The following is a 14931-nucleotide window of genomic DNA, read 5'->3' as shown; positions in this document are numbered from 1 at the left end:
AATCTATGAATTTCCTGGCCAAAAAGCACCCAAATTCTCAGACGTCAGTGAAACATCATGCACTCTCTCTAAGATGGTCAGTCCACACACACAGTAGATAGGGAAAGTAACGCTATAGCCTTCCACAACATATATAAAAGTGTTTTCACTAACTACACACCACTAGTGTGTTTACTCTCTACGCTGCTGGCCCAGCTACTAGCTATATTGCTACACTGCACATAAAATTCATGATTGAACATTTTTTGTTTGTTGCAGGCAGAATCCAGGAGGTTGGAACCACTTGACCTTAGCTACTTAAGGTCACTAATTGGAGTTCTCCAAACTTCTCTTAGAGACTTACATCTCTGCTTCCGAGCGAAATGAATTTGACCCCTGAAATATGTATTTACAGACAAAAACAAGGCTAAAAGTAGAGAAAAGCAATTAGATCAAGTGGGAATCCACCTAGGCCAGCCAGAATTAAAACATTATACAGAAGGATTTACAACCGTCTCCCATAACTTCAAAATTATGCCCCACCACAAAGTCGTTCAAACTTCCTGAAAACCCTACAAACCACACAGTTTTATTATAACTGAGGAATGGCTTCGGGGGGGGGGGCATGGTCCGGAAAAGATAAAAAGGGAGGTGTTGCTCGAATGCAGTAGCTCTATAGTATCATATATTGTAAAGTTGTTATCAACGACAGGGTATAGCTAAGAAACGGGGACCTAAGGGTCCTGGTAACGGTCAGGGAGAGTAGGTATCTAAGGGAACTAGAGGTTGCCAGGCCCCATTATCAAGCTGTTAACAAAATTGTAAAGTGGCCTCTCAGTTCTTGAAAATCCCACACACCCAGCCCCCTTTTTTGGTCCCATGAATAGGGGTATACTACTTACCTCACTCATGGGACCATATCCTGCTTCTCAGTTCAGAGGGTTTCCTTAGTGATGCTATGACAGCAGGATTTATGTGGCAACTGCCGCAAGATCTGTAGATGATTTATGCCTACCGTGCCACCCACAATTTTATTTATTCCATGTACAGTCTCTTTATGAGCAAAGGTAGAAGTGTGAACATGTTATTGTAAGCAAAAATTCAGAATTTATAGTTCAGAGTTTTGATTGTTAGGTGATAATGAGCAGGTTCGATTCTTAGAGTCCATTGGCACCATGTCCAATTTATTGGGGTAGCCTTGAGACAATCTTGCACACCTACTTGCACACCTAATGCACATAATTGAGGAACGTAGTAGGGAGAAAGAGAGCCTGCATCGTAACCAACTCATGGTTGTGCTGTAGTGTTGGTCATGTTTTACAGCACGTGAAGCTATATTATAGCTCTATACGTGCTGTATCCACATGGTTTTGTGTGTCTTAGAAAGTATATCTGTGAAACTAGTTAAATGTACAGTATACCTCGTTTGCACATGCGCACCGAGGCATATAAATAATGGCTGCTGCATCAGTAGAACCTTACAGCTTTCTTGCAGCTAACGTCCAAGTGCAGAGCTAACTACTAAGTATAGCAACACTCCATGGACAAGTTTTGCTACGCACTTTTCTGAAAAGAGGCTGCAATGGCATTTCAAGTAAGCAATACTAGGCATATCTCGAACGAAGTTGCAAATCCACGAATTAAAACCCAAGTAGAAGTCTATAGAAACTCTTACTTGCACTTCATTGATCCTTGAGCAGCTGCATAGCAGTCTAAACAGACAGACACGTGCACATGCACACCAAGGCATAACTGTGTTGAGGCTATCCATTATAGCATCCAGGTGAGCAGACTCAGAATACACAAACAGATAGACAAACTGACAGACAGACAGACAGACAAACCAATGGACTACTATAACCGGCCTGGCCTCGGGTTAATAAGGTAATACGACACATAATTATCATAACCTTTTCTTGTAAACAAGTAGCAACAGAAGAAGAACAGCTATAAAGAACGAAACAACAACACCGGTGATGATGATCAGAAAGGTGGTAATTGAAGGAGGCGTGGTCATAGGTTCAGGGGTCATAGTGGTAGGACCTGGAGGGGGGATATGGTATAGGTACACAAGACACATTGTAGAACGTCAATTAATACGAACTACATTGTTCTATAAATCCTATATTGGCCAGAGCATGCATTCTATTTAAATACATGCATGTAGCAGGTCAGGGGTACACATTCTGTGCAGAGCGCCACTCACAATCTAGAGGTTCATTGATGGTTTGGTTCAGACAGTCCACCATGCCATCACAACGAGAGGAGTTATGGAGACAGTGGTAGCGGATCACCGACCCACCCCCCAGAGGTTTGTAGGTGTCGTCCTCTACGTAGCAGCCAAACTGATTGGTTTCACAGCAATCCATCTCGTCCTCGCCATGGGAACAGTGGCTGATACCATCACATTTGAACTCCATGGCCACACACTCGTCACCAGTGTCAGAGAGATAGCAACCAAAGTCACTCCGATTACAGTTACCTGCAAGGCAAAGGGCAGTAAATAATATTATGGCTAAAATACATCATACACTGCACACATGCAGGCAATAATTACAGTAACTCTATGTACATTATAAAAAGTCATAATTACAAAGAAACTGGGTCTTGATTGTATACGTACACATATACAAAATATACCAAGTCAATCAGAGACACAGAAGTTGTCATGGCTTACATGTTTCATCGGCCCTGTTCCGACAGTGAGGAATGTAATCACACAAGTAGGTCCGTGGGTAGCATTCTGGGGAGTCCCCTCCACACGACCACAGCGAATTACCACATGAGACATCTAGGAGGGGGAGTATACAATTAATGATAGCTATCCCGTACACATACACACACACACAATGAAAGTGAGGGGGTGGCCTACCAGAGCATGTGACGCCGTTCTCCAGCTGGGTATTGGAGGGACAGGAACACTGAAGAGCTGAGCTGTGGGAGTTAGACAAACAGTAGTGACTGCACGGCCTCTCTGCAGCCAAGCAGGGAAGATTAACCGGAACTGGGGGAGAGGTGGGGATTGCTTGAAACATGACATACATAACTTTACATGTATGTACATAATTATTGCGATTAGTCACTCAGTAACTCCACTCACCCGGCATAGTTGTATGTGCAAGCATGCCCACTATCCTGGCACCCCCAGAACTCCACCCTCTATAGGATACCTCTTGCCTACCATCGTGCAGGAAGATGACTTCCTCTGCACTGTCGTACCAGAATAGGAGCGGCTGACTGTTCACCATGGTAACAGCTAATCCCATCACACTAGCTGTCGCCGATTGGATGGATACGACAGTCCCATTATTAGGGAAAAATCTCTCAATGATGACATAGTCAGTGTTGACAATGCTGACCCAATAGATGGAGCCACTCTCTGGCTCGAGAGTGATGTTCCTGATCCTTCGTCCTCCGAGGTCAACAGAGCGCTCAGTCCTGGTGTTGTCAGACAGGTCCATGTAACGAAGCTCCACCCCCACATCTACACCCAGTTCACCGTCGTGAGCCACATACGTCCAATACAATCGCCTGAGGGGAAGTGATGTCAGTGACATTCAGAAATATCAGGAGCCCATAAATAGTAAGAAAAAATGTACTATGTATGGAGTACTCTTGGTAATATCAGGAGCACATGAGGAGATGGAGCCATCTTAGTATTGCGGACTCAATATCATCTAACCACATTTCCTTGTTTGTACTGAATATGTGCTAAATCCTCTGTATACGTGTATGGCTGACCGCGTTTGTTCATTAAGTACCAATGATTAATGTTAGCAGCACTTAGCAGTTTGACATATATTTGGCAATGTTTGTACACAGCAGGACGATATTAAATCCGCGTAGTAAGACGCTCCAGCTCCATCTCATGTCCTCCTGGTAATATATGCACAGATTGTAACTCACTGTCTGTCAGTGTCAAAGAGTAGCTCTCCCAGTATGTTAAGGACATAGCGTTTGTCCGTCCTCTGGAAGTCCAGTACTGAGCCCACCCCTTCCCCGTTGATGGTGGTGAGCTCTATTTGGAAACCAGGGCTTGTTGTAGTGAAGACGTGGCCACCTCTCCAGTCGTACGCCAGGGAATAGGGGGCGGAGTCATTGACCAACGGGTACGAGTAGTCAGAAGAACTGTCCAGTGACACACTGCACAAGGAGAGAGACACACTTTTAATTATGACATTGTATAAAACAAATGATTGTGCGAGTATAAATTATACTATACTAATCTACCCATGCTTTTTCTTCGAAAATGAATCTGAACGCTAATCTAAAATGGACCTTTGAAAGGAAAAATATTCTAACATACTCACCTGTGCAGCTGTGAGGTGTCGTCAGTAAACAGGACACTTTTGTTGATGGGGTCATAGGTCAGACTCTGAATAGACCCCACCGGAGGAAGGGGGAAGGGCTGTACCTTACTGGAGCTCTTCTCAATGGAAGGCGACACGTATGGTAGGACGTACACACCATCCTCAGTGGCCAGCAACACAAAAGTGTCCTCAGCTGGGGTTGGCGATTGTACATCATCAACAGCTGCTATATACTACACTACATGTACAACTACTGCATAGCACTAGTTAATATCAAGGGCTAAGCTTATAAAGAGAAGACTTGTTAATAGACAACTACATGTATCTCTCACCAACACAGGCGATATGGTCGATGCCATTGCTGTCTGTTTCAATTACACTGGCCTCTAGAGGTGGGCAGACACAGGCCCCCCTCACCCCTGTCTCCACCAGACACACTGCTCCCCCACCACAGCCCCTGTTGTCCACACTGCACTCGTGGAGACCTGAGGGAATAACACTACTAATTATATTTGTAGTACATATACATGTACAATACACCGAATCAGTAACACAAGCATTACATGTCGTAAGTTAGCTATGATACACTTGAACCATCTAACCCAGTCCCTCTCTCCCTACTTGATCCTAGTTGTGTACTTAGTCACCTGGTTGCAGTGAGTGATGGCTGATTGCCAATGAGAGAGTGGAGAGTGGCTGGTTAAACAGGGCAATTGGTATGGCAACTTCGCTGTGGCTGTTAGTTAAGTCATCGTGCTGCACCTTCACCACAGTGGGTAGACTACTGTAGATACAAACATACAACAGCTGGTAAAGCCGATCTCATAACCGTTACAATAATAGTGCTAGCAACACTTATGTAGCACCAACACGTACATGTCTCCTTGTATGATGTACGAGTCCCCTTTGTAAGTGCTGAGGTCCTTGACAGCTGAGTTAAATTGCCCCAGTAGCGATAGGTTGTCCTCATCATCCATTTCCTGACTGTGCACCAGCCACCCCGGTCTGCATGTCATGAAATATCACGGTCAGTCATGAGGTTAGTCATGTGACTATATACTCACGGGTCATTGCTGTACACTCCGAAGTAAAGCTGGTCGCTGATTCCTGCATTAGCTGTGTAGTTGAGAGCCAATCCGAACACCTCAGTATAGTCAGGTGACTCCCAGAACGCATCGGGTGACATTGTGCTGCTCCCGTCCATCCTCCAGCGATAGATTTTTGCTCCAGAATCTGGAGACCAATATAGATAGCTGTGTATGTGTGTGGAGGGGGGGGTCATACACATAATATATATATTATGCATAGCACACATAATAATTTTGCTTGTACATGTACAGTAACATTTGCTTACCCCCTGAGGGGATCCAGTGTGATGATGTTGAGTGTCCCCAGGCGAGGGGGGACATTGTACAGCACAATCCTGTGACGACCATCAAGTTGGGCTACCTCAATCACGTGACGAGCAGAGTCCACCCAGTAGAGGTTGCGGCCAAACCAGTCAACAGCCAGATCGCTAATCTCCCCCACACAGCAGTGCACTACACGCTCAGCCGGGAGGGAGGTGTTTTTCAGTGAGTTACGATACACCAGCTGCATGCAGGGAGGTCATGTGAGGATCATGTGCCAGTCATGTGACCCAGAGGGACGTACCTTGTCGTCCTTGCTGACCCAGAAGAGAGTGTCAGTACTGAAGTCAACATCCATATGGTCCACATTAATATTAAGAATTGGTTCATTGTTCCCATTCCAGTTGACGCTAGCACTGTTCTCTGTAAACTGGAAGACCCCCCGGAGGGTGCTACCCATCAACAGAGTGGCTGGTGGCTCTATGTGGGGTAGGTCAGTAGTCTCAAGGAGTTTATACTTGCATGTACATACGCTAGTACGCTAACAGTACATGTATGTGGGCAAGCGTGGTTTGTGGCTCACCCCAACAACTTCCTTGAGTGGAGGTGTCCAATATGAAGTGGTCTGCACATGCACATGAGGGGGACAGACACAGCTGCTCACACAGCGAGCACATAGGGGAAACTATGAGTGGGGGGAAACATCATAACATTTAGAGTTATCAAGCACACGGATTGCACATACGTGCACTTGCACTGTGATCGACAGCCAGCAGACCGTGGAGACCCCCTGAGTTGTGTACAGTCTCGGGGGCAGTAAATTCGACCTTGTCAATCCTCGCCATAGATGCCCCAGTGCCACTACGATCTGTCCAATAGAGGTAGTTACCATGTACCGCCAGTCCTGCCACATCATTGGGTGCGGTTCCAGATTTTGGGTCTATAAAGAGACACTATAGTGAACCGTTTGTAACAACACTCATTGCACGTGGGGTAAATGATAATTACAAGAACATACCACGCAGTTGTTCGTCTGTGTGCTCTCCTGTGAGACCGTTGTAGCGGAACACTCTGTCACTCTGTGTCTCAGCAAAGTACACCCAGCTGGAGAGAGGGTCCACTGTGATGGTGGCAGGCTCACGGATAGTGTTGGGGGGAAGGTGAGTGAGTATTTGAGTGCAATTTGTGCCGTCCATATGGCAACGCTCCACCCTCGGAGCACTCTTGTCAAGGTCAGTCCAGTACATGAACCTAAAGAACGGTCGGGTGTGCAGTTAATCAACTAATACACTGATCCAAACAGAGCAACCCTTTCCTTACAGTGTTCCTATGAGAAATCGATACTCTCCCTTTATGTGTGTTTTCAGTGTGTTAATGCGTATGCTCACTGTTTCGAAGAAGTGACTACCTTTTTTTAGGTAAAATAACAGTCCTCGACCTGCTCAGAGCCCTGGAACCCCCCTTTCAAGAATCCTAGATCCGCCACTGACTGGCAGGTTAATAGCACTCGGTTACGCTTCGTGCCATTGCTTGTCTCGCACTATTAATCCCATATTGCACTCTTGACCCAGGGTTTCATATAGAACGGGGAGGGGGGCGCCATGGGATTTCCAAAACTTGATGTCATATCAAACTGTGGTGTTTTACAATGAAGATCTACATGTAGCTATTATAATAATTTAATTCTGTGGTTTATCTCTGTATAGGATATACCACACCTAAGAGGAGGATATGTACCCATATATCCTCTGCTACCGTGATTACTCCGAGGCGTAGCCGAGAGATATATAACCATGGTAGCAGAGGATATATGTGGGGTGTATATCTTCCGAGTAGGTGTGGCATATCTGACTTATACCGCGTGACTGCAGTACTATAAAAGGACCTCCCCCTAGCAACAATTCAATCCACGATGCAGACTGCAAAAAAAACAAGGATTTTGCAGCCGTCAAAGAGCTAGTTAAGCAACACGTCAACTCCTACAGATGCTCAAGACGTTCCTTGGTCCAAGCGTTGACTCTTCGATGTCCCTTACTGGAGTTGCAAGCTCTTTTTATAACTACACTTCCATGTTTCTGCCATCGCTTTGAGTCTTAGTACCGTTAAGCATGGCTCTTTTCTTTTTGCTAATCAGCTTTTTTGAATAAATGAAAAAACTAAAAAACAACTTGAAAAACTGTGCACGCCTGGGGCTGTATGATCCTACAGCTGTTGACCAATGAGATCAATTAGTTGTGACGTAAGTGTGGTATAAAAAATGTCTACAACCTCAAGTCAGGTCCTATTTGCATTAGCCTAGCTAAATTGTCATCATTTAATCTGCTCCTTAATCACCAAATCTTTTCTGGGGGTCCCCAAATAATTCCCCCCCCCCCTCAGCTAAAAATCCTGTATGAAAACCTGCAACCATAATAATACACTGATCCAAACAGAACAACCCTTTCTCTTTACAAAAACTCCCCCAACAAATGCCAAACATTAATAAGCCAGACAGACCTGTTGAGTAGGTCGAGTGCCAGCCCTAGAGGCTTCCTCCCTGTTTGCACGAGCACCTTTCGATACCTGTTGGTTTCACCAATTCCCACCACCTCAATCTTATTGAGGGCGGAGTCGACCCAATAGAGGTTCATGGCGTAGGCGTCAATGGCAAGGGACTCTGGGAGGGAGATGCTTGTCTGGATCACCACCTCTTCCTCCCCCTCCGTACCATGCACCGGGGCTCGACGAATCTGTGGGGGGTCCACCTGGCTCCAGTACACCTACGCAGGGACACACACATCAGTATAATGTATACATGGTCATGATCATGTTTCAACAGCTGCAAGTATTGAACAAGGCACACAACACATACTTACAGAGTTGTCATATGACTAATGACCCACTAGCTGGAACTATTCTCATGAGATTAGCTACATCTAGTATACACAGTACACCATGCATGCACACACAACACAAACTGTATCTGCACCCCACCACCATTATATGGGGGGTCAGTATACACACACTAAACACACACACCACTCACAAATAATGTTATGACATCATAGGCAATGAACCGTGCTGATGCATTGGGCACTGTCACAGAGGTGGGTGTGTCCACAAAGAATGGCGGAGCATCCAGAGAGATGAGTCTCACATCAGTATGGCTGACAGTGCTACTAGTATCGGAATCATGGCGTTGAGTGAACAGCAGGAACTTGTTTGGGTCTGTAGGTGGTGGGGAGTGACTTATTAGGTCCAAACATGGGTATTGAAGTAATATACAATTAAATGCAGTAGTTAAGCTGACAGCTAGCTTAGCTTACAGGGGAGGCAAGTATCGCCATCGGGAGAGAACAGGATGCCAGTAGGACAGGCACACTGCGGCTCAGTCCCACCCCTGAGGGAGGGCACCGTCAGACAGAGCACGTCACAGCCACCATTGTTAATAGCACAGCTATTCTCGGACACTATGTGTATGAGGGGGGCAGGATGTGATTACATGTGCGATCCACAATTGCAACATGAACAGTTTATTGGCATACCGTAGAATCATTTGCGCATGTAGTACAAAACGAAAAGCTACTAACGAAACAACCGGAAACGAATAATGGCAATTCGTTTTAGTGCGACAACATGCACGTAAAAAACCTTTGCAAATAAGCCAAATCAACAAAAAAGTTAACTTCTTGCGATTTAACTACCATATAGCGGGTATTACAGGGCCGTAGACAGCGGGGGGGGCAGGGGGGGCAGTTGCCCCCCTAGCATTCTAGATCTGCAAGATTTACTGTGAAACATTGATGTGCAGATGCCCAATGCAAATGTGGGCAGGGCTATCTGATGCGCATGCTTACTGCAGAGAAAAAGTGGTGACCTTTTTTTAGGTAAAATTCAGAGTTCTACTATGCCTCTGGGAAGCAGGAGCATCTTCTTAGTACAATCTACCTTGTTTTAGTTGCTCCATGAATAGCTAAGTTGGTGTCACAGCAAGTTACAAGTTCCATACTCAGAGGATATGAAAAACAGTTGACCTAATAAAAATGTTCAGCTGTTATTTTGCTACCCCTGCAAACCTAAGCTATCTACGGCCCTGTATTATACTTAGAGGTTATAAACTTTCGTGGTTCGCTGATCAGGCACCTACCATGAACATTTATACCCACGAATCGCATGCATGCATGGGTGCAAAAAGGCTGCTATTCCGTGAAAGTTTATACCCTCGAAATATACCCGCTATACGGTATTGTGTTCTGAAGGATCACATGTCATTCCAGTATACCAGTATACCAGTATAATAGCTGAGGTTTTTGGGATTTTATTTTTGCAAGTGATCAACACAAAATTCACTTATGTTTGATGTTCGTAGTTAATACGGTACAAAATACTTGTGAGTACATAGGATACCATTCATTTCAAAGAAGTAGCAGAGATCCTGAGGGTTCAGTGTGTAGTTGCGTAGGAGCACCTCCTCCTCCATATCACCTGACCCGAGTACCATAGAATAGAGGGCCCCTGGTCGGTCAATCTCTGAGGTGGTGCGGTTCATCTCAGTCCAGTACAGAGTGTTGCCATGGTGAACCAGCTTGTAAGCAATGCTTTGAGTGACTATCGCCTCCACCTGTCGCTGCAATGGGAGAGGAGGGCATAGTAAATGGTCTAATGCACAGTCAACTACCACTTACCACAGCTGTAGTGAGGTCAAGTTTCTTGATAGCGTAGGAGGGTGTGCTGTCGCCCTTGTTGGTCCAGTAGAGGACCTGATTAACAACATCTATCTCCATGCAAATAATCTCTGGTGAATCTACTACTTGCATAAACCCGTCGTCAGAGCTGCCATTCAACATCATACGATGAACAAAGAACATGTCAGCCACATAGTAGAGGTACCTGTGTGTGTGTGAGGAGGAGGCAGGATCTTAATGTTGCTACTAGGCCTATCATCACATGACTTACCCGGTAGTGAGGTCAATGGCAATTGGGCCAACTTCTACATTTTCTATCACTTTGAGAACCCTGCGATGTTGACCGTCACAGGTGGCTACCTCAATACGGTTGCCGTGAGAGAAATAGATATTGTTCCCGACCCAGTCAATGGCCAGCCCCTTGGGATGGTCCAGGTCCCTATCCAGTATCTGTAAGAGTACATGTATGTGCTGACATAATGATGTGCAAAGCCAGTATAATGTCAATTGAAGAAACCACAGTGACACCCCCACATTGGTAGACCCCTCCCCCAAACACATAGGGACTCACCGTCTCCACAAAGGAGGCGTTGCCGGGGAGGGCTCGACGGATGGCAACAGGTGGGTTCTGGTCCACCCAGTAGATCATACGGTCACAGATATTGCATTCAATAGTGTCTACTAGTTTCAAGCCAGGGATAACCACAGTGGAGGAGCCATTCGTCAGTCGCATGATGTCATTGTTGTTGGAGAAGTAGAGCTCTGACAAGACACCAGATGTACCTGTGGGAGAGGAGGACAAACAGGTGTATATATGCTCGCAAGGATCGAATTCATGACTTATATACAACATATCTAGGTGGAACTGAAACAACACTCGCTCAGGACAATGTTTATAATGACTAAGATTAACTGACCATGAAGGCAATCAACTACTAGTAACAAATCAATCAGTCAACGCTTGAAATTTACCAGAGGAGAGGCAGCTGTAACATGAGCCATTGATGATGGTATATTCACATTATTTCAGGCCATATACAAGTACAGATCCTTTAACTGCTAATGAAACAGTAGTTGAAAAATAATAGGCTAGTTAAGTTATAGTTGAATCTTGTAGGCGATCTTTGAAGGCACTGTTTTCTAATCGATCTAATTGCTTTCTAGATTCACGATCATGCAGACATTGATGCTGGAGTTAACAGTTTTATGTATAGGTTATTACTCATGCAAGAGGGATGCTAATACAACGCTTTCCCTCGGGCTCCAGTTGTATTAACTGTGCACGAGGGTGCATCCCTCGTGCATGCATGAGATAACCGGCAGCATACAGTAACATGGCAAATCTACTGCCGTTTGTTACTGAACTCGATACTTTGTCAATATAAATAGAAGAAGTAAAGGGCTCGATCAGTACCGAGTCTTGAGGGACACTATAAATTACAGGTAGAGCAGGGTGTCATACAGGATTTTGAAGTAGAGGGGGGAAATGAGAAAAGTAACCAGAAAATGTTGCTAAAAAAAGGTCAACCGTTATTTCAATACCCAGCTATGGACACTCAGTCATAATTGAAAGGGGGGGGAAATTGGAGCTAGGGGGGGGATATCCCCCCTTTCCCCCTGTATGACACCCTGTAGAGTGCATGATTGAGCACCATCAAGAACGACAGTTTGATAACAGTTAGACAGTTGTAAAATCCATTTTACAAGTACCGAGTTGGTGCATGTGCAGGTCTAATAACTTCCAAACAAGCATGCATTGAGTGGGGCGAGCCTTACTAAGGTCAAAGAACACACAGCATACTTATAACCGACGTCTACAGCTAGCATTCACAATAATTATCATGGGTGAAGGAAATGAGGACAGCGGTATAAGTTGATTTACCGAGTGGTTCACTTGCTCGTAATGCTCTAGCATCAAGTCTGCAACTTATTTTCAAGCAGTTTTCAAGCTAAACAGCTTGACTAAGAATTGGTAGTATTGAAACAGGCCTATAGTTCAACGGATTCTTCTTGTCACCACCTTTCGGGACGTAAACGATTCTTGCAAACTTCCTTGCAAACTTCTATACAAACTTCCATGCCATTAAGTAAGGGAAACAGCCAGTAGAAGTAGATTTGTTAAATAGCTAGGTGATATACTCGGGGCTATTACAGAACACCAGAATGACTAAAATGAGTACTGTATAGCAAGAAATGTTTATGGGTGCAAATTTTCGTTATTTGGCTCCAGAGCCCTGCAGACATTTTCGTGGGTTCTATTCACGTTTCAATGCCAGAAAACCACACCCACCCCACCAATAGCTTTGCACGTGAAATACCGGTGCATGGGAGTTTATCCCAGTTTTAATTTTCGCGTTAACTATACTCTGCCCTCGAAAAACGCGAAATTTTGCATCCCACGAACATTTCCCACTGTACGGTATGTGAAGGCACAACTTGATGGAGTAGCAAGCTGCGCTGTGCTAATTCCTCTCGGCATTAGCACAGTGCAAGACTAACTTATAAGTTGAAGAGAAAGTTTGTGCGAACAGACGATGCTATGAAAGATTCTGAAGAGAATGCAACAGCCATAACTTTAAGTAAAAAATTAGCCATAACTCACGAAATAAACTTTAGTTTACAAATCCACGAGTCAAAATCCAAAAGAACGTAGCTAAATTAAAAAGCCTATAGAAACTGTTAGTTTTCGTCACATTGCAACCGTTTGAGCAGTTACAGCTAGACACACACACGCACACACACACACACAGTCAGCTTTACCATATCCCTCGTGCGGCTACACCTCGAGCCATAAATCATTAGAAATTAAGCTGGCCATGAGGGGGTGATAAAATTGAAGAAAAATGATATGTCAAGCGAGTTTATGCTCTCGCTGGATTGCTTGTTTCTACGCTTTTTTGTGCTAATTATTATCACACCTACTACACATTTACACTCTCCTTATGGGGTAGCCTACAACTACAGTGCAGTGTTTAGTTTCGCACCAGCCCCGATAAAAATTTGATCTGGAGAAATTTCTATATCAAAGTTGTGCACCACCGTAAGTGGCTAATAGTAAACAGTGCATGGTCACAAATTTTTTTATAGTTGATGACCGTGCACAGTGTAGTTCATAATATAAATGTAAAACCACGGTTATATGCAATGTATTTACAACTGGGTGTAGTTGAAAAGCTCTCGAGTCCTCCATAGCCAGTGATCAAATAAGGATGCAGGAATTATAATAAGGAGTGATTAATTTATAGTGAAAAAAGCCATTGCAACTACCGGTAGTCTAATGAGCTAATGCACATGGATAGTTCAGATGGTTAGTGCTTCTCCAAATAAGACATTTACTTTTGACACAGATGTGGGCTTAAAGGTAAAAGGGGTGGGTGATAATTGATTTTACGCGATTATTCTTCCCGCAAATGATTGAACTTTTTACTATTGATGGGGGTACCATGCAGGCAACTGAGCAATATTCAAGTTGTGTATCGGGTGCCAGGTAGAATTTTCTATTTTCTAGTTGTCTCTTACAAGCTTTTGTAGTTTTATTTATAATTATGACAAATGAGAGATCTGTTATTCCAAGGTTTGAATGGCCAGCGAGCTGATCGTGAGAGTGGGTGAAGAAGAGGTGGCAGGAAGTCCTTCCCTTGATGTAACAGGATGAATAAGGGGTGTTAATATAGGAAGGAGGTTTTGACCCAAAAATATAGTCTGACTAATTGTTTGTTCATAGTTTGTCTACGTCAATCAATTTATTTGCAGTACCATGCACTTGCATTTAGATTGCTGGTTTCAAGTATACAGAGGGACATGACAGGAGACATCCTTGAAGCTAGCTAGATATCTACAGCTCGTTGTTACCGATGCAGTTGCATTGCATTGCATCTAGCTGACAAGTTGCATAACATGCGCATGCGCAGCGGTAACACACTCGTTGATAGGAAATTCTCCAGACCCTTTTTTCGACCTTTAAACAGAAAAAAATCGGGGCTTGGTATTAAAGTGTGTGCTGTGTTTGTGCAGCCTATAGTCTTATAATGGTGTACCTTGAAGGGGTGTCCATAGGGTCAGTAGGCAGACACAGAGGGCCCCTCTGATCATTGTAGGGTAGCACTGCATAGCTTTGTTACCGGTATGAGAATCAATCAATCAATTCTTCACATAGAACTGGTGTGATTACTGATTTACTCGAACTGCCACTCAGAGAAGTAGAGACCTTCTTCTAATAGTCAGAGGGTCAGTGTACTTGGCTTGATAGAAACTCCTTTGATTGTAGTTTACACTAGCTTATCTCATCATCATGGGCTAACCCAACCACAAAAAGTCTCTCTACTTCACCACATCCCACTCATTTCACTCATGGGATCCGGGAAATACCTTGGGGTCAACAAACCTGACAAGGCCATACCATGTACCAAGTTCTCTTGAACCGTAGAAACCCCGGGAAACACTTGACCTTTCTAAGCTCCCCAAAACTAGCTGTAATTACTGTGTACAAACTAAGACAGGCTAGCTGGCTGCATCTGTGCTAGCTAGACTAGTCTAGCTAGCTGCACCAGACAGTACAGTGAGATCATTCAGAGTGTAAAAGCGTGGGCGGCTGGCTTAAAATCAAAGATCAGAGGGTAAAGATCATCA

At 44.4% G+C, this 14931-nt stretch overlaps 1 protein-coding gene across 2 annotated transcripts in view; it reads right to left on the bottom strand.

Annotated features, from left to right (window-relative positions):
- LOC135346840 (low-density lipoprotein receptor-related protein 5-like) overlaps positions 1-14803 on the bottom strand; it is a 31601-nt gene extending 16798 nt beyond the window's left edge. Inside the window, exons 1-25 of one of the 2 annotated variants that reach the window (XM_064544593.1) lie at positions 14340-14803; positions 10874-11085; positions 10574-10752; positions 10303-10507; positions 10025-10244; positions 8944-9087; positions 8664-8845; positions 8135-8397; positions 6657-6889; positions 6384-6578; positions 6222-6323; positions 5943-6118; positions 5644-5882; positions 5354-5542; positions 5166-5294; positions 4937-5073; positions 4622-4774; positions 4290-4482; positions 3886-4122; positions 3080-3510; positions 2852-2983; positions 2657-2770; positions 2186-2461; positions 1890-2022; positions 950-1208 (exon numbers count right to left, since the gene is read on the bottom strand). In XM_064544593.1, the coding sequence (XP_064400663.1) occupies positions 1088-1208; positions 1890-2022; positions 2186-2461; positions 2657-2770; positions 2852-2983; positions 3080-3510; positions 3886-4122; positions 4290-4482; positions 4622-4774; positions 4937-5073; positions 5166-5294; positions 5354-5542; positions 5644-5882; positions 5943-6118; positions 6222-6323; positions 6384-6578; positions 6657-6889; positions 8135-8397; positions 8664-8845; positions 8944-9087; positions 10025-10244; positions 10303-10507; positions 10574-10752; positions 10874-11085; positions 14340-14412 (4668 nt within the window). In that variant the 5' untranslated portion in view covers positions 14413-14803 and the 3' untranslated portion in view covers positions 950-1087. Of the gene's footprint in view, positions 1-949; positions 1209-1889; positions 2023-2185; positions 2462-2656; positions 2771-2851; positions 2984-3079; positions 3511-3885; positions 4123-4289; positions 4483-4621; positions 4775-4936; positions 5074-5165; positions 5295-5353; positions 5543-5643; positions 5883-5942; positions 6119-6221; positions 6324-6383; positions 6579-6656; positions 6890-8134; positions 8398-8663; positions 8846-8943; positions 9088-10024; positions 10245-10302; positions 10508-10573; positions 10753-10873; positions 11086-14339 lie in introns of those variants that run through there. The other variant, XM_064544591.1, reaches the window with a different exon arrangement.
- Between the last annotated feature and the right edge of the window lie 128 nt (positions 14804-14931).

This window comes from Halichondria panicea, chromosome 13 (assembly GCF_963675165.1).
Source record: "Halichondria panicea chromosome 13, odHalPani1.1, whole genome shotgun sequence".
Lineage (NCBI taxonomy): Eukaryota > Metazoa > Porifera > Demospongiae > Suberitida > Halichondriidae > Halichondria > Halichondria panicea.
Note: the sequence above shows the minus strand (reverse complement) of the source record. Positions and strands in the feature narration are given on the sequence as shown.